The 22,480-nt window shown below is 41.2% G+C and overlaps 1 protein-coding gene across 5 annotated transcripts in view; it reads left to right on the forward strand.

The window, feature by feature from the left end:
• Nucleotides 1–22,480, forward strand: part of spag9a (sperm associated antigen 9a) — a 55,046-nt gene that overhangs the window by 15,762 nt on the left and 16,804 nt on the right. For 2 of the 5 annotated variants that reach the window (XM_041778319.1, XM_041778320.1), the window contains exons 3-25: nucleotides 239–309; nucleotides 407–495; nucleotides 1,151–1,301; nucleotides 4,797–4,880; nucleotides 5,967–6,090; nucleotides 6,457–6,550; nucleotides 7,398–7,519; nucleotides 9,868–9,882; nucleotides 12,382–12,439; nucleotides 12,526–12,678; nucleotides 12,901–12,952; nucleotides 14,471–14,601; nucleotides 14,865–14,921; nucleotides 17,615–17,779; nucleotides 18,035–18,164; nucleotides 18,261–18,350; nucleotides 18,429–18,539; nucleotides 18,647–18,830; nucleotides 19,024–19,239; nucleotides 19,396–19,606; nucleotides 21,528–21,644; nucleotides 21,878–21,958; nucleotides 22,043–22,110. In XM_041778319.1, coding sequence (XP_041634253.1) covers nucleotides 239–309; nucleotides 407–495; nucleotides 1,151–1,301; nucleotides 4,797–4,880; nucleotides 5,967–6,090; nucleotides 6,457–6,550; nucleotides 7,398–7,519; nucleotides 9,868–9,882; nucleotides 12,382–12,439; nucleotides 12,526–12,678; nucleotides 12,901–12,952; nucleotides 14,471–14,601; nucleotides 14,865–14,921; nucleotides 17,615–17,779; nucleotides 18,035–18,164; nucleotides 18,261–18,350; nucleotides 18,429–18,539; nucleotides 18,647–18,830; nucleotides 19,024–19,239; nucleotides 19,396–19,606; nucleotides 21,528–21,644; nucleotides 21,878–21,958; nucleotides 22,043–22,110 — 2,574 coding nt within the window. The remainder of the gene's footprint in view (nucleotides 1–238; nucleotides 310–406; nucleotides 496–1,150; nucleotides 1,302–4,796; nucleotides 4,881–5,966; nucleotides 6,091–6,456; nucleotides 6,551–7,397; nucleotides 7,520–9,867; nucleotides 9,883–12,381; nucleotides 12,440–12,525; nucleotides 12,679–12,900; nucleotides 12,953–14,470; nucleotides 14,602–14,864; nucleotides 14,922–17,614; nucleotides 17,780–18,034; nucleotides 18,165–18,260; nucleotides 18,351–18,428; nucleotides 18,540–18,646; nucleotides 18,831–19,023; nucleotides 19,240–19,395; nucleotides 19,607–21,527; nucleotides 21,645–21,877; nucleotides 21,959–22,042; nucleotides 22,111–22,480) is intronic. The other 3 variants (XM_041778321.1, XM_041778322.1, XM_041778323.1) reach the window with 3 other exon arrangements.

Raw genomic sequence — 22,480 nt, forward strand, 5'->3', positions numbered from 1 at the left:
AGGAATTAAACTAAGATGAGAAAAAAACATAATGAAATGAGGAGCCGAGCAGCACTGGTGAGCAGAGATAGCGTGGCGGGCCTTACACACCTGAGGAACCGACCACGTCTGCCCAGGTGAGGCAGACTCCACCCACCAGGAAGCTGCAGGTGCAGAAAGAAGGCAAACTCAGACACAGAGGGAAACACCTGGAGGCAGGAGGTCATCAACTTTGACCTGAATGTTGTTTCTGATTCAGTCGGCAGGTTAGAAGAACGAGAAGTGGAGCTGAAGAAGGAATACAACTCTCTCCATCAGAGACACACAGAGGTGAGGAGGAGAGCAGGGATAAGGAGGATAATACCCACTTATTCTGACCAATAACAAGACTCATGACACGATTGTTTGATCACTCTGACCTTTGCAGATGATTCACAATTACATGGAGCACGTAGAGAGGATCAAAATGCAGCAGATCAGTGACACTTCAGAGACGAGCGCGGTCGGCCGAGTCAGGTAAGGTCCTGTTGCAGGCCTAGGACTTTATTTTAGATGTTTGATTTATACTCAAGAGTCCTCCAGATCCTGAAAAGTCTTTAATAGCCTTAAATTACACATTTGAAATTTAAGGCCATAAAAAGTCAGATTTTACCAGTAAGAGGTCTTAGATTTTAAAAGGCATACTAAGACATTTCCTTATTCAAGCTTTGTTTTCCCAACAGCCTTATACAATTTTAATCATCTTCTCTCATAAAAGGTTACATAAACATCCTCCATAATTTAAGGAATTCAGAGTTGGATGTTCTAAATTTCCTAGAGGACCCCTGACCCCTCTCTGATTTTATCCGACTCTCTGTGATTTAACACACTACTCAGGTTCTCTAACTGGCCACATTTTTATTCTTGAGGAAATCTGCAGACCTCATACTGATGGGCCAGTTATAACAGAAATATGAGACGACTTGTAAATATCCCACCATCTACAGTCCATAATGTCATTAAAGGTTCAAAGAATCTTAGAAATATTTCCTGAAGGTCCATTTTCTTTGCTTGTTAATGATTTTAAACATTAATGTGAACTTTAGCAGATGACAGTAGTAGATTAAAATGTACCTGTATATCAAAAACACCTGCAAGAAAAATCCTGACTCCATATGATTCATCCCTCCAGGAGAGAGCGGCCTCTTTCTCTGGGGATCTTCCCGTCATCTGCCGGTACGTCTTTGCTCACCCCAGACCCCCAGGTCAGATCAGAGACCCTCGGCACGGAGAGCTGGAGGTTCACTGACTCGACACAGCTGAGGTCTAACACCAGCCTCAAGGTACGGCATGTATATGTGAACTTTAAATATCACAGTTTGAGGTCCCTTAGTGTTGTTTTTTCCTCAGTGTCAGGTTCAGATGACATAAAACAGACTGATAACTGATGCCACGAGTTTTAAATGATCACATGTGGAGCAGGCCTAGTGTTTGATAAATAATGTCCCATCTTTTCTGACACAAAAACCCAAAGAGACGGATGTTTTTGTTGTCATTTTTGACCTTAAAGGGTGTGCGTCCAGTCTAAAAGCTTGCTAATGGATGATTAGACGATAATATGCAGAGTAATTCCTGCAGAATTCAAGCTGAATATTTATTTTTTAATACATAAATATTAACTGATCCATGATCTCTCTCTGTTTAAGCTTTTTCACTGTTGCACAAACAAAGAAATCCATCAAAAGTAGACCATAGTATGAGCTTAATCCCATTTCCTGGGTGTGTGCTTGGGGCTGTGTTGGTCGTGTTTGAAGATGGAGGATTTTTGGCTCTGGATCCAGTTAAAAATAGAGCTCCTTTGATAAGCTCAGGCGTGTAGGCAAATTTGAGTAGGCATCTGACAAGGCCATCTCTGTTTTCAGACATCCTCCTCTTTATCCATTGATGAATATGCACACTTGTGTTTTCCGCCACTGCAGCAGTCACAGGAGATCATAAAATCTATGACATGAATATTCATAAAGCAGGGATCGTCTACTTTAAACAGAGTGAATTAGACTTATTGTTATTTCCAGGAATATGAATGCATTAGAAACAGCTTTAAAGGCTCCTGCAAACAGGAGTGGTTCTAAAAATAACACTTTGTCTTTGAAGTATTATTGCTCTGTGGCTGATGTTTGTATCTGTGGCAGTTAGGACCTGCAGGGTGACAGCGTTAATTCATCCCACTGCTGCGTTTTTGTTAAAACTGGGACATCAGCTCGCTGGAGCGGTGCATGATGGGAGTGATGCCGCTGTATGGCTGGCAGCCAGTCACTAAGGGAGAAAAAGGCGAGCTGAATGTGATTGGTTCTTATGTAATCAGTGCTACAGGACAGTTATTGTAGAGCTCGGCCTTTTGATATGCAGACAGACTTCAACAGAGACGTCATGTTTATTTATTTATGGGAGTGGGCGGGGCTTCAGGTGAAAGGAATGGCATGTTAATGACATGAATACACCAGCATGCCACTCAGTATCCATCTGATTTATGAGCCATAGAAGCAAGACCATTTCATTGCCTTAAGGTTGAATTCTGTTCTCTAGTCCAGTGGTTCTCAACCTTTTAATCCTGCAACCCCCAAAATAAAGGTGCCAGAGACCGGGGACCCCCACTGTACCTGAAGGTGGCTGAACACAGCCAGGCACAATTAAGAATAGTCGTGTGCAGACAAGGCCTTCCATAAGGGGATAAATGGGAGAGTTTTCTGGTGCCCAGCCAAAGTGGGGGCCCATGGAGGTCAACAAAACCATGGTCCATTGTAAAGTTAAGCTGTGATATCCATGTTTCATATTTAAACTGAAAAAACACACTCTTCTCAAAGAAACACATCTGCTTTTTAAATAATTTGTGTAGTAAAGAGCCTTCTTAAAATTTCAATCCCTTTTGTCAAAAAAGGGATTAAAATGGTTTAAAAATTGCTAAAATGGGTTAATAATGGGAAAACATGGTGAAGAAGGTTGTGTAGTGGATTTTAAAAGTAGTAGAAATGGGTTAAAGGTGGCAAAAATGAGATAAAAATGACAAAAAGGCAAAAATGGGTTAAAGTGACAAACACGGGAGTAAACAGTGGTAAAAAGGAGTTAAAATTTGGCTGAAATGGCTTTGAATTGGCAAAAATGGGTGGAAATTTGGTGAAATGGGAGAAAAAAAATTTATATAAACTGCAAAAAAAAATGGTTAACTGAGAAAGAAAAAATAGGCACATATTGGCAGAAATTAGTTAAACAAGCAGAAATTGGCATATCAAATGGTGAAATGGGGTTAAATTTTTAAAAACTGGGCGTAAAAAGTGGTTAAAAGCAGCGTTAATTTTGGCAGCTATTATTAATTTTAGTTTTAGTCTTAAATGAAATGCATTTTAGTTTTAGTCACATTTTAGTCTTTTCTATCCTTTTTACTTTTAGTCTATGAAAACTCAAAACATTTAGTCTAGTTTTAGTCAATAAAAGTCCTCACATTTTAGTCTTTACTTTTAGTCCAAGCATTTATTCTCTTGCCTAAACCATGGTAGTGTGTTCTCTGCACTCTGCCAAACCTGGGGTCCCTGCTTTCTACAGCTGAGAGGCAGAATAGATACAGATGCATTGTTTTTTGACAGATTTACTCACAGTGGAGAAATATCACAGATTTTGAATGTCTGACCAAAACTACATGACATTTTAATCTAGTTTTAGTCATCTTGATGAAAACTAAAGTTAGTTTTTGTCAGTTTTAGTCATCACAGATCTATTTTTGTTAGTCTTAGTCTAGTTTTTGTCATAGAAAAAAAGGCTGTCAATGAATAGTTTTAGTCATAATTTTAGTCGACGAAGTTAACACTGGTTTAAAGGGATTAAAAGTAGCAATAATGGGTCAACAGAGGCAACATTAAGCTTAAGTGGCAAGAATTGGTTAGAAAAGTTTTGGAAAGAGCTTAAAACGTACAAAAATAGGTGTTAAATGGTAAAAATGTGTTAAATTTGGTGGGAAAATATGATGAAAAGAGGTTAAAAAAAACTGGCAAAATTGGTGTAAGGTGGCAACTGTGGAATTTAAAAAATATCCTTATTTTTTTTTAGGTCAACTGATCCCCTCTCAGTGTCTCACGACCCTCATAGGGGTTTGAACCCTAAGGTTGAGAACCACTGCTCTAGACCATTGCTTTTTATTTGATTTAAAGGAACTTCTACTAGATAATATCACTTAGTGGAACTTACAGAGCATTCTGAAAAAAATCCAATTTTCTTTGCAAATTTATTAAAAATAAAAAACTGAAATATTACATTGGCGTAAGTATTCAGACCCCTTACAAAAACACTTGAAATCTAGCTCAGGTTCCTCCTGTTTCTCCTGGTCTTTACTGAGACGTTTCTACACCTCGATTGGCGTTCACCATGATTTGGAGAGGCAGACACCTTTCTATGATGGCGTCACAGCTGACGACACATCAGAGCAAAAACCAAGCCATGAGGTCAAAGAAACTGCCTCTGAACTCAGAGCTACTCTTAAAATAGTCAAATATTCAGAGCAGCTGCTTAAAATTTCAAACAGCATTGAAAACGTTGTCATCTATTTCCAGCAGCTCATGATGTTGCTCAGTTTACCCTAGCTGGAGAAAAAAAGTCAAGTTTAGAATCTGGAACTGAGGATTTCTGCAATAACGACTGAAACAGTCTTCTGGTTATCGCTCTAATAAACCCAAACCCTTCACTCCAGCCGCACTATTTCACTCACTTCACAGACATGCACACTCTGTTTGCATTTCTGCTGAACCGCTTCTGCACATGTCAGCTTCATTCTTACTCTTCCCCCCAAGGACTTTGTCGACCCCCCGAAGGAAAGGGAGGGTAAGAGTGCGCAGGACTCTTCTTGGGGGAATTCACTGGCAGACGACTGCAAGGTAGTTGGATGAGTGTCGGCTGGCTGACGTGCCGGCGGCGGCGGTGGCGCGCCTGCAGCGGCTGCAGACAGCTCAGTGTTTGTGTTTCTGCGTCTGTGTGGGCTTCAGTAGTCTCCTCCACTATGCTGTTTCATCTTTTCAAAGCACTGCTGCTCACATTTATAGAGCTTAGCTTCATGCACCACCTCTGCTACATCAAGCTACATGCAACCATGACCGGTGTTAAGGCTAGACTGGTGTCTTTTCAAATTTAAACAACACCCCTCTGCAGAATTTGTTGAATACAGATCCTTAAAATTCAATAACGGCATGGATGCATCTGGCCTCTGATTAGTTTTTCTTTTTGGGTTTATTGCATGTGTTTTATATTTCACGTTTCTTTGGTATTTTTGCTCAATTCATGCAGATTTTAACCTGACTTAGAACTTCTGATCAACCATTACACACTAACATAATCATTGTTTTAATAGTGTTCTGCAGTCATGTAACAGTTGATCTTTTCTCCATGTCTCTGTTTTAATTGTTTTAAATGTTTTAAATGTTTTTGAATCTTGTCTCGTGTTTTCTCATGTTGTGAACTAGCGATAAATGGCAGCTTTCATCGTGGCTGTGTTTCATGTCAGTGGATGTTGTGAGAAGCCCCTCGCCGTCTGTGTGGACATCTTTGTCAGACATGTTGTCTCTTTGTTGTGCGCTCGCTCTGTGCTGCAAACCTCATCCCCGTCCACAACCCTGTGTGGTGTTTCAAGCCTCTTCCCTTTGTGTTTTAGATTATAGTGCTTCTTTTTTGGAGCCTCTTTAAATATTCCTGTTTCATAAGAAAAGAACCCTTGTAGCTTAGTTTTGTAGAGTGTTTATTTGATTTAAATGTAGATCTTTACTTTGAGATGACTGTGAAGCTCTTACCCTAAACATTTTGCCCACATAGTGAACCATTATGTTTGTGATTTGTCTGTTCATCATGCTCATCTGTTGGTAAACTGTGTTGTTGCTGCTGTGTTTTTCTGTTTTCCTTTTCTGTTTCATGGTCTGCCCTGTTTCTAAAGTCTGTCATTTCTGCTGTGATTAAGCTTCTTTTCATTACAGGATGAGCTGTCAGACTTCACCGGCTCCAAGTCGGTCACGCCGATGTCCACCACAGCCTCCGACATGGAGACCAGTAAGAGCACGGAGGTGCAGGCTGCACCGGGGACCAGATCCATATCAGTGGGTACGTTCAGGGCATGAAGTATGGCTTATTACAGCAGGGGTTCTGTAACTTTTACGTCATGGCTCTCATGTAGGGTGGAAAACACCCTCCACCCTGACATCCAAATATAATTTAAAAAAAATCATAAATAGGTGCTGGTTTAGCTCAGTCACCAGTATATAAAGGCTATAGACCTCAATTCACTGGTTGCGGGATCGATTCCCAGTCTTGGCACTGTTTGATGCATGTCACACCAAAAAAAACACGATTATATAAAGGATGACTGGGCATACTTTTTAAATTTTATACATGTCTATAATAAGTGTCAGTCTCCATCTTTATCTCTGGTATTTTTGGTGTTTTGGTGATATTCTGTGTCCTCTGCAGGTTTGCCTGAAAACGAGGACAGCTCAGATGTTCAGGACATCATTGAGTCCACGCCGGAGCTGGACATGGATCTAATCGGTTACAAGCCCTGCAGGTAGAAACCAGAACTGAAAAACCAAGGCTAAAACATAACAATGCAGCTATCTCTGATAGGACGCCTTTGACTCTCCTTGGGGTCGACCTGGCCTTGGCCCGAGGGGAGGGGCAGGGATCCTGACCCAAGCAAATTCAAAATAGGCATCTTGCTGCAGACGTCCATGATGGGGCGACCTCAACCGTGGGGCAGGAAGTGACGTAATAACCCTTGTTGAGTTTTTTCTTAGTTTGTGGTGTGTTATTTTTAATTTTGTCCCCCTTTCCCTTACTTGAACCCTAACCTTTAGGGTTTGGATTACTAACCCTGACCCTCTTTGGGTTTTCCTTAGTCTTTGGTGTGTGAAATTTAAATTTATCCCCCTCAGTAAATGTTTGATTTTATTCATAAAATTCAGCTGTTGTAAATAAAATAGCCACTCACTGTGACCTCTGACAGTGAGGGGAAAATATACGCTTGGGTGTTGTATGACACTTCTTGTTCCACTGTTGGAGTTGCCCCACTATAGAGGTCTGCCAGATCCTGCTGAAGCATTGGCCAGAAGGCTAAAGGCCCACCTAAACTCTGGATTATTGCCTGTTTTTAGATTGACTGAGCTTTAGACATCATTGCCAATATGGTGACTGCCATCTTTGGGCTTCAAAAATTCAATCTAGACAAGTGATGCCACTAAGACTATGCCCATGTTTTGTGTAGTCTATGGTTAAAGCTAGCTAATATATACCCATAAACTGAAGTCTGTTTCTAACATCTGATACCATATTTGTAATGCTGGACAATGTAATCACACATTAAAGAGCTCTATCATTTTGAAAAGGCCTAATCAGCAGTTTTTTTACCCCACTAGCACCCCCACTAAAGGCATTGAGAACATGGCATTCGACCGTAACACAGACTCTCTGTTTGAAGAGCTGTCGTCTGCAGGCACAGGCCTCATCGGAGATGTGGACGAAGGAGCCGACCTTCTAGGTGAGTAATGAACTTTAACCTTCATGTTGTTGTGCAGAACTGAAGCAGAAATCCTCTTAGATCTCAGTGACACTGCTCAACTGCATTTTGCCTTAATAGTCTAAATGACTTCTGCCATGGCTACCTGATGAATCTGGAGTCTTTACAGTAGTGCTGGGTTCTGTGACTGTTATACTGTAGTCACAGGGAATAGCCTGTTGTAATCAGCTGCAAGGTTGTTAAAATTTCAACCCTTCTGTGCTTTTTCAATGCCATGTGTTTCAAAACAGCAGAATATCTGTTACTTTCTTCATAGATAGCATTGAAGAATTTCCAAATCTTTAAAACGTACCTCTCTTTCACACTTTTTCTTTTCTGACATATTCTCAGTATAATTTTGGTTAAAAATATTTCTTGTTTCTGTTTCACTTCTTTTCCTTGGTTTTAAAATCTCTGTGAAGATGTTTTACTGAAGCAGCTTTTTGGTCTGAGAGTGTCATTTTAAGGCATTGTCTCTCCTAACACCAGAGGGGTGTACCACGAAGTGACATTAGACGGTCACTCCGGTCTGTAGAGCCTGAAGTCTGAATTTTTTAAGGCTGGCTCACTTAACTTGGCTAGATCGTCATGGTAACTGACTCTTTGTAGTTTGTAATGCTACGTTTATAATGCCGTGCAGTTGCACACACTGCATGCATCATAGCAGTGTCTGCCTTATTTTTACCCGTCACAAGTTTAATTTCAGCAGGTCATCCCCACAATTAAAGGCAATAAAGGCTCCGTATCTTAAGAAACTTTGGTCACAACATCGACAAATTAAAAGTTTTGTATTTAGTAGAGTTGTTCTGATTCCGATATCAGTGTCAAAAATACGTCCGATACTGCTTAAAATGCAGGTATTGGCATCAGCGAGTACACAAGTTTATGCACCGATCTGATATCATTTGGTTTAGCTTTATATTTTGCTCTGTTTATCCATGCTAACTGTTAGCTCTATAAACGGGAAATCAATTCTTCTTCGTGCCAGAAAGTACGTCATGCATGGGCTACCATTTTAGAGCAGCAAAGAAGAACCAAAGGACCCACTGCAGCAGCAAAGAATGGTGGCTGTGTGACAGTTCTTCTCTGAACGTGATTGTTAAAACGCCTTCCAGACCGGCGCTGTTGTACACGACAAGAAGTGGCACAGTTTATCAAAAGTTAGATAACTTTTGAACCATAAATCTTTGCCTCTTACTTGTTTTTTTTTTCCTCTTGAAGCTAGCCGTTGTACCTTCCCATTGACGCTACTGATGCCTTTGAATCCCTTACAGCAGCATTTTCAGCGAGCCTGGAACTTGTGTGAGTTTTGGGGACTTTAATAATTAGATCCACACCAGTCAAATCGACATTAAACGTCTTATTTTAATATTTAGGAGTAAAACTTCATAATCAGCAGAAAAACTTAGGCTCACAGAAATGCTGTACATTATGATTGTTTTTGTTGAGTCAAGTATAGGTCTAAAATAATTTGCTTGTCTGTACAGTCAGTCCAGAAAGTTCACACTGGTATCAGATCAGTACTCCGTACCGGCCGATACTCAACACCTTGGTGTCAGAATCGTATCGGGAAGGAAAAAAGGTACCAGAACATTCCTAGTTTTTAGGTATATTTCACAGTTTTCTGGTCATGAGATCAAGACCATAGGTCAAGTTTAGATTGAAGATCAGCTGATAATTGAAAGGCTTTTTGGAGTCCACTTACCTAAAGAAATCCTGCGTATGTGGAGCTGGCTTGGTGGTACACCCCTCCGCTGTTCTCTGCACTGCTACACACCTTGCTTTGGTCCTGCTCTTATTCTCAGTGTTAGCCATCTGCCCATGTTAACATCACCTCTCTCTCCTGTGTCTCATCCTCTGCCTTTTGTCCATAATCCCAGTGGAGTACTCTGGTGTGTATGACCTCAAACCTTTCCTTAGATAAACTTTTCTTCTTAAACTCTCCTCCCATTGGTCACTTTTCTGCCATGCTCGCCATCATTGCCGCTCATAGCTTCTTCTTCATTTATAGAAGTTGACTTATGACTTTGACAAAGTTTGATGCATGAATGATGGAGTTCAATGCTTCCTTTGTTGGCCTAACTGTTCTTTTTACAGCTCATTTTTTTGCCCCTGTATTCTCCTGTGTTCCTCTATGCGGTTGTTGTATCTGAATTAGCTTTTAGACAAAAACATCTTTTGCTTGTGGAGTCAGCAGCTGCAGGTTCAGCTCTGGCTCCTTCATCGTTTTGGTCATTTCACTGTCTCAAACTATATCGCATTTCTCTCTCTCTCTCTCTCTCTCTCTTCCTTATTCTTTCCGCCTGACTTGGATTGCATGGTTTTCTCAGACCTTAGTTTGATTGGTAAGACCCCCACCCACTCTCTCCATCCTTCTCCTGTCTGTCAGTCAGCTGTGCTGTGGGGTTGTGTGTTGTGGTAGTTTCCTGTGCTGTGAAACCTGCAGTAGCAAATATCCCATTAGGAGATATTTCTCATCCTATTTAGAGGCTTTTTAGATTTTTAAGTAGTAAGAATAATCTACAGTTGACATCCTAATCTGTAGTTTTTATGTAGTGACTCAGGCCTGGGCGATAAATGGTTTTATCCGTGAAATGTGTTTAAGGAAAATCAAGAACATAACCAAGATAATCTCGTGAACCGTACTGCATTTGTACCAAAATTTAAAGCTTCTTTTAGAAACTTTGATTTTGTGTAAATTTTGGCAAAATCTTCATATCACTCACTTTGAATTATTTTTATAGAAAATGAATGCACTTTGGTTAGGGATGTGCGCTATTAATCAAAACGGTTAAATTATTTTCTCAAATTAGCCGATGCAGGATTTACAAGTCAGTTAAACTAATTACCTATCATTTTTGTAAACGCAGGATTGAAATACGGTCTATAATGCTCTTTTCATCTGTAATGAACGTCCTGCCACTAGAGGCCGCTGCCTTCCCGTCTGGCACTTCACCAGATGTAAACATGAGAAGCTCAGCGGTGTCTTGGCGGTTAGCGTGTAGTCGGAACAGCGTGGTATGACAGTTCTTTACAGTAGTAAATGGAAATAAAGTGGTATGTAGGCCACTGAGGTTTGAACCCACGTATAACTTCCACCCAAAGCGAAAAGAGGCCACATATCAAAGCACGATATTGACCTGCAAAGAGGACTGAAGGCTGGCGGAGCTAGCTTGTAATGTTAGCCATGCTGTAGAGAGTACATTAGGCTAATGTCAAACCTGCTAACACAATGACTGTGAGGAATTTTATTGTTTTCTAGGAATTTTCTCCTCTTTAGACCAGTTGGTTAAACAAAACTGTAAATGAGCGTTTAGCTAAATAGGGAAAATGGAGCTTAGGAACATCCTTACTTTTGGTCCAGACACTGATCCAGAAGAATGTTAAAGTAAATAACCCCCTGTCCTTAAACTACAGAGTACACTTGTAGGGGATGTTCAGGCGATGCTTTATTTGTTTTGGACATTTGGATACCGGGTGACTGCATCTTGTTACATTGTTATATTGTTGTTTATGCACTGTGACATGCATAAACAATACGCCTTTAGAGGTGATCTGACATGCAAGTAACAGCCCATACATCATTTCAAGGGAGAAAAGCTGCTAAAAAGTGGCGTCCATCTGTTCTCTTGTTCTTATGAATGCCCTCACTTTGTGAGCAGTAAAGTTTAGGCTTCAAATACACAAATATTAGGATGAATTTCCAATCTGGTTCAGTCTCTTGACTTGGTATGTCTGTTGCACTGGTATAAAGGGGGCAGACAACTTTTCAGATGAAAATATCGGTACTGAAAGTGCATCTAATATCCATCTAATACAGCAGATTTTACAGTAATTAAAAGCCATGCTATAGTTTACTAGCAAAATACTGCACATCACCTTAGTTGATCGGACGGCCTTTAGTGCGTGCTGGTACTCATTGTGTCCACACAACCAATCAAATCGTATGAAAGCATGCAAGACCACCTCTGTTTGCAGTCAGAGTAATCGGATGTCAAACTTTTGTGTCCACACAAACATCACCACTGGATTTTAAATGCCCTAAATAGATACAAATCCTTGGTAATGCATCGTCTAGATCAGTGCTTCTACACTGGTGGGCTTGGGACCTATAAGGGGGTCGCAGAGCCCTTTTCAGAGGGTCCCAAATGCGTTCCTGGAAACAAAAATTACACCAAAAGGTCCATGGAGGTCTTTTTAAACAGGCTTGTTTTGACCTGCCTTCTAGATTTGTCATGTTTTGTACTGAGGTCCAAACAGTACAATTCTTTCTTTAACAAATCTGATTGGTTGAAAAATATCAGAAGTTTTGGTCACAGTTTCTCATTGAGGAGTTGATGGTGGGCCCCGAGTCTCTACCAGTTGAGAACTAGTGGTCTAGATCATTGGTTCCCAAACTTTTCTACCGGAAAACCCCAAAATAACCGCAGCCATGCACGTTCAAGAATAGTCATATGCAGACTGACATTTTGAAGATTTTTTTAAGCATTTCTTTGATTTCAGCATGATAAAAATCACAAAACTGGCATGCTTTTATTTCAAACAGAACTAATTTTAATCATGTTTTTATAAAAATGAGTAAAATGTACAATTTGAAACCATTAAAAACATTATTTGTTTTTGAGAAGGCTTCTCAATGTTAAAGTGAAGCCCACTGCTTAGACTGATACCCAAAAGGAGAAATTCACTAAAACATTAAAGTGGTGTTGATAAGATAAAAGCAAAACAAATCCTTTATTTTTCAGGCTCTGTCGCCCAGGCCTAGAGTCTCTGCAGCAGCTTGTTATCAGTTCATTTTATTTTCTTAAGGTATGACGTCTAATTTTATCATCACTTCTGTCCAGGCATGGGCAAAGAGGTGGAAAATCTCATTCAGGAGAATTCACAACTCCTTGAGACAAAGTAAGTGAATTTTTTGTGTCATGACTTTGCTTTTTTTTATCTACCTGTGCATTTGAAGGCTAAAATATCAATGCTCCTCTCTTCAGGAATGCTCTGAACGTTGTGAATAAAGACTTGATATTGAGGGTGGACGAGCTAACCTGTGAGAAGGAGATGCTGCAGGGCGAGCTCGACGCCGTGCTGCAGGCCAGGGTGAAGCTGGAGGACAAGAACAAAGAACTGGAGGAGGAACTGAAAAAGTAAGTCAGCAGCTAGCTCCACTTTATCAGGTCATTGGAGATGCTGACAAAGGCAATGGGCTGCATCTGCTGAAAAGATGAGAAATAGCAGAGGAGATCCCTGAACACCACTTTGACTGGGTTAAAATGCCTCAAAACGTGTTATTTTCTGATTATTTCAGTGAATTTTCCCTCAAGCTCAGATACTTTATAAGACAACTTGTGTTTTTGTTTTTTTTTCAGAGTGCGGCTGGAAATGGAGGAAGTGAAACAGAAGAGTAAAGATGAAGAAGATGTGAGTTTTTGAGGACGACCTTTAAGATTGCAGACATTTGCTTTTATTATCTACAAACCCCAATTTCAAAAAAGTTGGGATGTGTGTTGTGAGTTGAACAATTAATTCAACCTGTTTTCAAGTGAATACAGCACAAAGACGAGATATTCAATGTTTGAACTGATAAATTTACTGTTTTCTGACAATAGAAATACATCCTAAATTAGATGCCACATAACATGTTCCAAAAAAGCTTGGACAGGAGCCTGTTTACCATCGTGTTGAATCAAGTTTTTTTCTTACAAGACTCTGTAAGCGTCTGGAGGCTGAAGACACTAATTGTTGAAGGACTAAAGGTGAAAATCTTTCTAATTCTTGCGTGATGTACAGTCACGCCACAACCTGGGGCAGTTAGAGTCACCCTCAACACACGTCAACACAAGTGTGACGCCATACAGCCAAGGTCAAGCTCAACAGCATCTCTTCTGTCCGGGCCTTTTCATCCTTGGTGATGTGCCTGGAGACCGCTGGTGGTTTTCAGGGCCTTGGAACATCCAAAGCATGACCAGGGCTTTGTGACAACCCTACTACCCGATTATTCACCACATCCCCCCCAACTCAGCCTTATAAGTTTGGACTTTGTTATTTTTTGTACAGATTATGTCCCCATGACCCCGGCAATATGCAGACATCCGGAGCATGACCAGCGTTCTGTCAGTCCTTCTGTCTAGGCCCGGCCCTCTTTCATTGTGAAGCCATGCTGTTGTAACTTGTGCAGGATGTGTCATCATTGGCATTATCTCGCTGAAATAAGCAGGTTTTGGATATTTTGCTCAAAAACCTCTAACTCTTGGTAGGAATGGTGCCCTCACAGATGTGCAATTGACCCATGCCATGGGCACTAATACAGCCCCACCCTATCACAGATGCTGGCTTTTGAACTTGGTGTACAGTCTGCTAGGTCCTTTTCCTTTTTAGCCCAGTGGCCCATTATTTCCAAAAACAGTCTTTCAGATGAGCTCAGGCCCAGAGAAGTGGGCGCTGCACCTGGAAGTGGTTGATATATTTTTTCACTTTGCATGGTCGAGTCTTAACTTACATTTATGGGTTTAGTGAAATACTGTCTTAACTGACAGCGGTTTCCTGAAATGTTCCTGAGCCCATTCTGTGGTATTGTGAGTGACTGAGCGTTTAAGGAGTGCTCCTTTTATACCCAATCATGGTACCATCACCAGATACCAGTTGACCTACTGACCTGTCTTTTCTTGCCTCTGTCCCATCTTTTTAAAAATGAATTGCATGCTTATAATATAGAATGCATTACAAGCTGTAAAAGCGAACAGTTTGAACAATAAATACCTTTATTTGTGCTGTATTTGGTTGAATATAGGTTGAAAAGAATTTGCAAATCACATGTTTTTATTCATATTTTACAGTGTCCCAACATTATTGAAATTGGGGTTTGTAAATTTAATTCCCATGATAATGGATGTAATTCTGTGTGCTCATGTGCGGTTTTGCTTGGTGCTGCTCCATCAGAGTGACGTGCCTACGGCTCAGAGGAAGCGCTTCACCAGAGTGGAGATGGCCCGAGTTCTGATGGAGAGGAATCAGTACAAAGAGAGACTGATGGAGCTGCAGGAGGCTGTGAGGTGGACCGAGATGATCCGGTAAATACTGGACTACATGGTCTTACTTCTGTTTCAATGAAGAGCCTTTAAGATTGTCTCACAGGCTGTCTGCGTTTCGTTGTTGGTTATATTGAAAAAATAACATTTTTTGAATTTATGATGCTAGATTATGTTGCTTTTGTCAACAAGTCATGCTGCAGTTTTTTCATATGAAACACCCATGACACAACTTAAATAAGACATCATACTGTACTTTTGTATCTCCAAACTGAAAATGTTTTTCTTCATCTTGTTTTCTTCAGGGCCTCGAGAGAAAATCCAACACTAACAGAGAAGAAGAAATCCAGCATCTGGCAGTTGTAAGTCAGTCCCGGGTTTTGTTGTGACCTTTACCTTTGTCAGGGCTTTACAGTTCAGACCGTGTTGAGGTCTGTAAGTACTCTCAGCTGAGTCTCTTTAAATACATTTTCTTTCTCATCTTTTCCGGGATGTGTTGTTGATTTGGCAGCATTAGGTAAAGATGGTTTATAATAAACCTTCTCCCAGTCAAACCTTGAATTCTTCCCCTTCATTAACACAGAACTGCTCTCCCGTCACATGATGATCTAACTCTGATGTGTCTCACTGTAATCTCCTCTCTGCGTGCAGTGCATCAGTTGTTTTTATCATAAACTGCTCAGACGTGACTCTCCCCGTGCCCCTGGGTTTCCTGTCTCCTGCCTGCTGTGTGCCTTTCTCATGTTTCCTCCTCTGTCTGCTCACAGGGAGATAAAGAGGGGAAGAGACCCCCTCCTGTAGACTGAATACATGTGCAGAGTTTAGTGGAGGTGTTGTCTTTGTTTTGATGATCTTTTTAAGGAAAGGAAATGAAAGCATGAATCAAAACCATTCAGGAGTGACATATGCAGTTTGAACTCATCAACAATGGGGATGAAAACATGAAAATATCTGCACATACATCAGTGCTCAGTCAGCTTTGAATTGAAGAAGTGCTGTCACTGATAATGCATTAATCATTCACATCTGGTGTATAACCTGGCACCTTTAATACCTGTTTTTTCATCCAAGTGTTGGCTGCAGCTTCTGTACAAGGGCTGCGCTCTGCAGACTTCCATCTTCACATGCCAGGCTTGTCTGTGTAAAGGATTTAATTGGTTGGGTAGGTCACATGATGAATGCTACAAGAAATGCTGCACCATTTCATATAAACTAGAACATCACAATAAGCCCTGTTAAAAAAAGAAACTGGTTATTATTTGATTATTTATGGTAGGTCCAGCTGCAGGGGAAAAAGTCTTCATGAATGGCAGTTAGCATTGATTGTGTATGGATGCAGGATTGTCCACATCTGCATCACAATGCATTGTGTAAATGATCGTTTTCGAAACCTCTAGTGCATAAACTGCTGGTCATTCATGTGATTCTCCTCACTCAGCTCTAAAGATGATTGTGACTCCATTGCTTCAGGAACTTTGTGGTCTCTGTTAAAAGGTGTTAAATATTTGAATATAAAGATGAAATTGTATCTGATCATTTAAAAGTGTTGATGTTTACACTGCGTTCCAAATTATTATGCAAATTATGTTTTTCTCTGATTTTCCTAAATAGTCAGTGCAAATGATAGTATTATTTTCAAGTCATCAACCGTTAGAGCATAATTCAGATTTTATTAAACAAACCTTCCAATGATAACTATTTTTTATTCAAAAATAAAAAACTCAAAATGCACTGCTCCACATTATTATGCACACCAGAGTTTCAAAACATTGTATAGGTTGTGAAGAACTGAAAATGGTCATTTGTTGAATTTGATGTGAACTGCCTCCCACCCTCATAGATCTTTAGCTTGAGGATGCTCCAAAGGTTCTCAGTAGGGTTGAGGTCAGGGGAGGATGGGGGCCACACCATGAGTTTCTCTCCTTCTGTGCCCAAAGCAGCCAATGACACAGAGGGATTCTTTGCCCCATGAGATGGTGCATTGTCATGTATGAAGGTAAATCTGCTACAGAAGGCACTGTTCTTCTTTTTGTACCATGGAAGAAAGTGGTCAGTCAGAAACTCTACATTCTTTGCCAAGGTCATTTTCACACCTTATGGGACTCTAAAGGGGCCTATGATTCTGGCCCAGCACATGACTCCGCCCCCTCCTTGCTGACATCGCAGCCTTTTTGGGACATGGTGGCCATCCACCAACCATCCACTACTCCTCCATCTGGACCATCAAGGGTTGCACGGCACTCATCAGTCAACAAGACTGTTTGAAAATGAGTCTTCATGTATTTCTGGGCCCACTGCAACTGTCTCTGTTTGTGAGCATTGGTTAGGGGTGGCTGAATAGTAGCTTTATGGACGATCACAAGCCTCTGGAGGATCCTACACCTTGAGGTTGGTGGGAATCCAGAGGCACCAGCAGCTTCAAATACCTGTTTGCTGATTTGTAATGGCATTTTAGCATCTGCTCTCTTAATCTGATGAATTTGTCTGTCAGAAACCTTCCTCATTATGCCTTCATCTGCACGACCCATCTGTGCTCTGAATCAGACACAAATTTCTTCACAGTACGTTTTCCTGAAATATCTAATGTTTTCATACCTTGTGCAAGGCATTGCACTATTTAAGGATTTTCAGCAGCAGAGATCCTTTTACTTTCCCATATTGCTTAAACCTGTGGCCTGCTTAATAATGTGGAACATCCTTCTTAAGTAGTTTTCCTTTAACTGGGCTCACCTGGCAAACTAATGATCACAGGTGTCTGAGATTGATTTCAGTGATCCACAGTTCAGTTTAATTCAGTTTAATGAAATTAATTAAAAACTAAATGTTTATGACACTAAAATCCAATTTGCATAATAATTTGGAGCTCAGTGTATAAAGAGGCCCTGGTTAAAAGGGGCTATTTCAGCTATTTCTCCCAGCATGCCTTACAGTAATTGTCAGTGCTAGATCCTTGATCGTCTGGTTTGTTGGTGACCCTTCCTTCCTTGCTTTTTCCCCTGCACTCCTGTCTGCTCTGTTTGTCCCTTCTGGCTTTCTGTAACTTCACCACCTGCAGCTTCAGCAGACTGTTTAGCTCCTCCTCCAGCTCTCCCGCCATAAAGAAGGTCGACTCCCAGTCCAACGTGAAGTACAACGCACCGGGCAGCCTGGTGAAGAGGAGCAGCACCTTCTCCCAGTTCCCCACAGAGAAGTCCAAGACCTTCGACTTCCTCAATGAAGAGTGAGTAATCTAAATTTGTTTGGTAAATATTCAGCTGTTTGGGAACTATTAGAGGTACAAAATTAACACAACTAATATGGAGCAAAAAAGAAATGTAAGACATTTTTTGTTTAAATCCCACGTATTCTGCCAAAAAATATTTGTTTTTTTCTGATGCAGGCTTTTGTGAACAGTATTTCCTCTTTTTTGCATCCTGCTGTAATACTCAAGTATTTTTTAGGTGATTACATCCCTCTTACTCTGGTATTTTTGCAGAAAGGACCAGTGCAGCTCCCCGTCACGTAAAGAGCAGAAGAGAGCTCAGTACAGGCAGGTGAAGGCCCACATGCAGAAGGAGGATGGCCGAGTCACTGCACACGGCTGGAGCCTGCCCAGCAAATATAAGGTAGGACATGAAGAACATCTAAATGAATGATTATTCACAGGATTGGAGGAAGAAAATTTGTTTTAAATCTACATCTTTGCGTGTGTCCTCAAACAGGTGGCCAATGGCGGACAAGTAGAGAACAAGATGAACTTACCTGTGCCAGTGTACTTGAGACCTCTGGATCAGAAAGATGCTTCTATGAAGGTAAAACACCTACAGTGGGTACAATCAGCAGGTAGTGAAAGTTAGACATTTATAGCCTGATTCTGCTTTGTTTCCCAGCTGTGGTGTGCTGCAGGAGTCAACATGTCTGGAGGGAAAGCATCGTCAGAGCTCAGTAAACAGACGAAGGGTTCTCAGAGCAGCCTGGATCAGTTAGAGCAGGAGAGTAAGGTGGGTGTTATTTTCAGTGTTTATAATGCTCAAAGAGGCATTCAGTCAGTAGGTTTAGAAAGATTTAAGTCAAATTTACCTGCCTGATTTTATTTTTCTACCTGCAGGAGGAGAAAGGGGAGCAGGAGAAGGAGCTGGTGGTTCAGGATGAGACATCCAGCAGGGTGTGGGTTTGCACCAGCACGCACTCCTCCACCAAGGTGATGGTGCTGGACGCCAGTCAGCCCTCAGACCTCCTTGATAGCTTCTACGCCTGCAACACCCACGTGGTCTGCATTGCTAGTGTGCCAGGTAGGATTATTAAGTTATTCTGACTTAAACTGGGCTGGAATGGTGCTGAAACCGTAACCAAAGCTCACTGTGCAACTACAACTTCAAACTGTTTTTGTATGTTCTTTACTTTTAATTATACTTCACAATTTCTTTTCCACTCAATCAGCGTTGCATTTTCTGACTGTAAACATGTATTTTTTTGTTCTTCCAGGTGTCTTAGAGACTGATTATCCTGCAGGAGAGGAGGTTCCCCAGGACCTGGAGGCTAGCCAAGGTGACGGCGTGTCTCTGGCCGGCAGTGTGGCCAGTGTGGGCTCAACAGGCAGCGACGGTGCCATGGCAGCAGAGGGAACCACCGCCATCCCCCAGACAGCCTCTTCAGGTGTCAGCGACCAGCCAGCTGAGCACAGCGGGATCTCTGGCTCAGGTAGATGTCTGCAGGGATAATATCTGATAGAATATACGCAGTAAACATCACAGTGATAACACTCAATGTCCAACCAGGTTACTGGAAAAGACGGCTTATATTCCTGCAGGTTTTATATTTTACTGAATTTATACCTCCTCTTATTAACCTCCACAGTGGAGCTGTCGAGAGAGACCAGTCCAACAGAAGACGGCGTCCCTACAGCCGAGGAGGCCACAGAGGCGACGGAGGCTAACGCTGGCGTGGGCGAAGAAGGAGAGGAGGAACAGGCAGTGGATCCAAACCAGCCAGGGATCTACACCGAGCACGTGTTCACCGATCCACTGGGGGTGGGACCCACAGACCCCTCACCTGCTGACACCCAGAGGTGAGCTATCATCAACTAGATCAGGGGTTCCCAAACTTTTCAGCCTGTGACCCCCAAAACAACGACATCAGAGATCGGGGACCCTCACCTTGCCTTGAGGGGGATAACAATGTTGCACAAAGCATCATGAATAGAACTTGCAGTTTAATAACTTGTTTTTACAATAATATATAAAATGTATGATTTCAACTCGCATGAAATTTCTCTTTGTTTTTTGGAAAGCATTCTGCAACCCCCATTCACTGTCTTGCGACCCCTCTGGGGATCCCGACCCCCACATTGGGAACCACTGGTCTAGATGACGAGGAAAGTGTTAATCAGCTGAAGACGTTTGCTTCTGGATTTCTATTTATTTCACTGCTCATCAGCAAGCTTTGCATCTATCAGACAAATACAGTAAATCAGGGGTTAAATCTCATCTCTGCTATCAGCTGATTAGCCTGATTCACTAATGTCTTCTCAAGTTTTTTTCTGCTGAATATTTAAAAAAGTAAAATTAGATCAAAGCATCTGGATGTTTAATTCAAATACAAACATTATTTATCTCAAAGGATGATGATTTTTTACAGTCTATCTAGACCAAACAAACAGCAGACAGAGGGGTCAGAGATAAACCAGGGTATGGACTACGCCCTCTACTGGCTTAAAAAGTCACCACAGCATGAAAACAAACGAACAAAAATCAGGAATGCACAATTCTAGATATAATATATGCATAATGATGATAAATTAATGAACTGTTCAGTTTGTGTGTGAACTACGTTTTGTCTAGTTTTGCATGCCTCTACCTTCCACATATTACACATTTTTGAAACTGTGCTGTTTGTGTGCCTGTGAGTCCATGTGCTGGGTTAAGAAAACTCACTACCAGGAGAAAAATCTCAATCCAGGGTCTGAAATTAAGTCCAGCTAGGCACCAGATATAGATAGATTTTTACATTTGTTCAAGAAAAAATTTAAGTAGGTAGAAGTTTGAAGCAAAACAGTCAGGTAAAAAAGGGATGCACAAATTTGATTTTACCAATATCTGACATTCCATATTTCTAATACATACACAACTTTTTTATGATAATAAACACCAAGTCTTTACTGTATTCAAACTGACCTGTTATTGGCATTAATCCCACAAGTAAATAGCATGTTTGCATAGTGATTCACAGAAATTGTCATATCTGCCTATTGCCACTGAGATTAAATAACATTAGGTGCAGCTCTCTGTTTTGCCACAGCCTAAAAAAAACTATGATCTTTTACACGCCACCATTGAGGGGAAACCGTTTAAATCACACTCATAACACTAATACATTTATTACCAACATTTACTGCCAACAAATCCCTGAGCAGATTTTAACATTATAACATTTTAACATTATAACATTATCTCATAGTCTGCTGTAGACTGTTCCTTACAGACTCTGTCAAACAAGACTCTCAAAACTGCAGACTTAGTCCTGTACAGCACATGATGCAGGGGCATCCAGGGACATACACACATAAAGTTAGACACGCATGCATACCCGCTAATAGATTAAGGAATTTTCTCCTTAAAACCCCTCACTGCTTCTGGAAAATTCATCTACAACACCTGAGAATGAAAAACCCTGGAAAGAAACACAGCCAGGGCCATCAAACCTGATCTTTATCAGCTCTGTGACGACAAAACAGAGATAAGCATCGAACCGTGGAATGACTGTGTGGTTGCATCCCAGCTAAAAATAAACGATCAAGTTCAAAACAAACAAGAAAGATAAACGAGGCATTCTAGGATGCACGGCGATTTACATCCATAATATTTAGCACACAGAGGAGCAGCTAAATTAGTTTTATTTAAAGCTGCTGGTCCTATCAGAGGTCCTTAGGAAAATAAAGTGATGAATCACGGTCGCAGAGAAACTGATGAATCATGCCTTCGTTAATCCAGGGGCTCGGGGCAGGACGGTGTCACTTCCCTGCCTGAAGAGTGCGACCCTTCGGAGGGAGAGGTCCTGAGGATGAGCAGCGCCCTCCCCACCATGTGGCTGGGAGCTCAGAACGGATGGTGAGTAGAACGGCCGCCACTGGAGGGCGCTGTTGCTGCAGAAACAAAACCATAACCATGGAATTCAACAGAAAACAAGCTCAACAGACTTACTTTTACAGTCCATATTAAGTTTTACTGACATGTTTATCAAATCTTGCATGTTTTGACTGTTATTATTTATTAATCATGACAGTAAAATGCCTTATAAGCCACTATTACAACTGTTAATCTTTTGATGTCTCCCTGTAAAGTCTGTATGTTCACTCTTCTGTGGCTCGATGGAGAAAATGTCTGCATGCCATCAAGCTGAAAGACTCCATCCTCAGTATAGTGTGAGTATAAAGTCAGCATGTTAGGTCAGACAAAAAAAACGTGAATCTACACCTTTTATAAATCTGACTTTTTTCTCATTACAGTCATGTTAAAGGGAGAGTCTTGGTAGCGTTGGCTGATGGGACATTGGCGATCTTCCACAGAGCCATTGGTAGGTGTGCAGGCTAAAATGTATAAATTTGAGGATATCCAGAAGCCACACCCACTTCTCTGGACTTGAGTTCATCAGAGATGGGCTGACCTAAAGTGAAAAAGAGTGCTATGGTCTGACAAATCCACATTTAAAATTGTTGATGAAATAATGGCAGTCCAGTCCCCTGGACTACAGAGGAAAAGGACGATCCAGATTGTTAGCAAAATTAAAAAGACAGCATCTGTGATGGTGTGAGGGTGTATTAGTGCCCATGGCATGGGTCACTAGAACGACTGAGAGGTTCATACAGGTTTTGGAGCAACATACACTTCCATCCAGATTAGTTTTTTTCAGGGACAGCCCTGCATATTTCAATGAGACAATGCCA

The sequence above is a fragment of the Cheilinus undulatus genome, linkage group 21 (assembly GCF_018320785.1).
Source record: "Cheilinus undulatus linkage group 21, ASM1832078v1, whole genome shotgun sequence".
NCBI classification, from domain to species: Eukaryota; Metazoa; Chordata; class Actinopteri; order Labriformes; family Labridae; genus Cheilinus; species Cheilinus undulatus.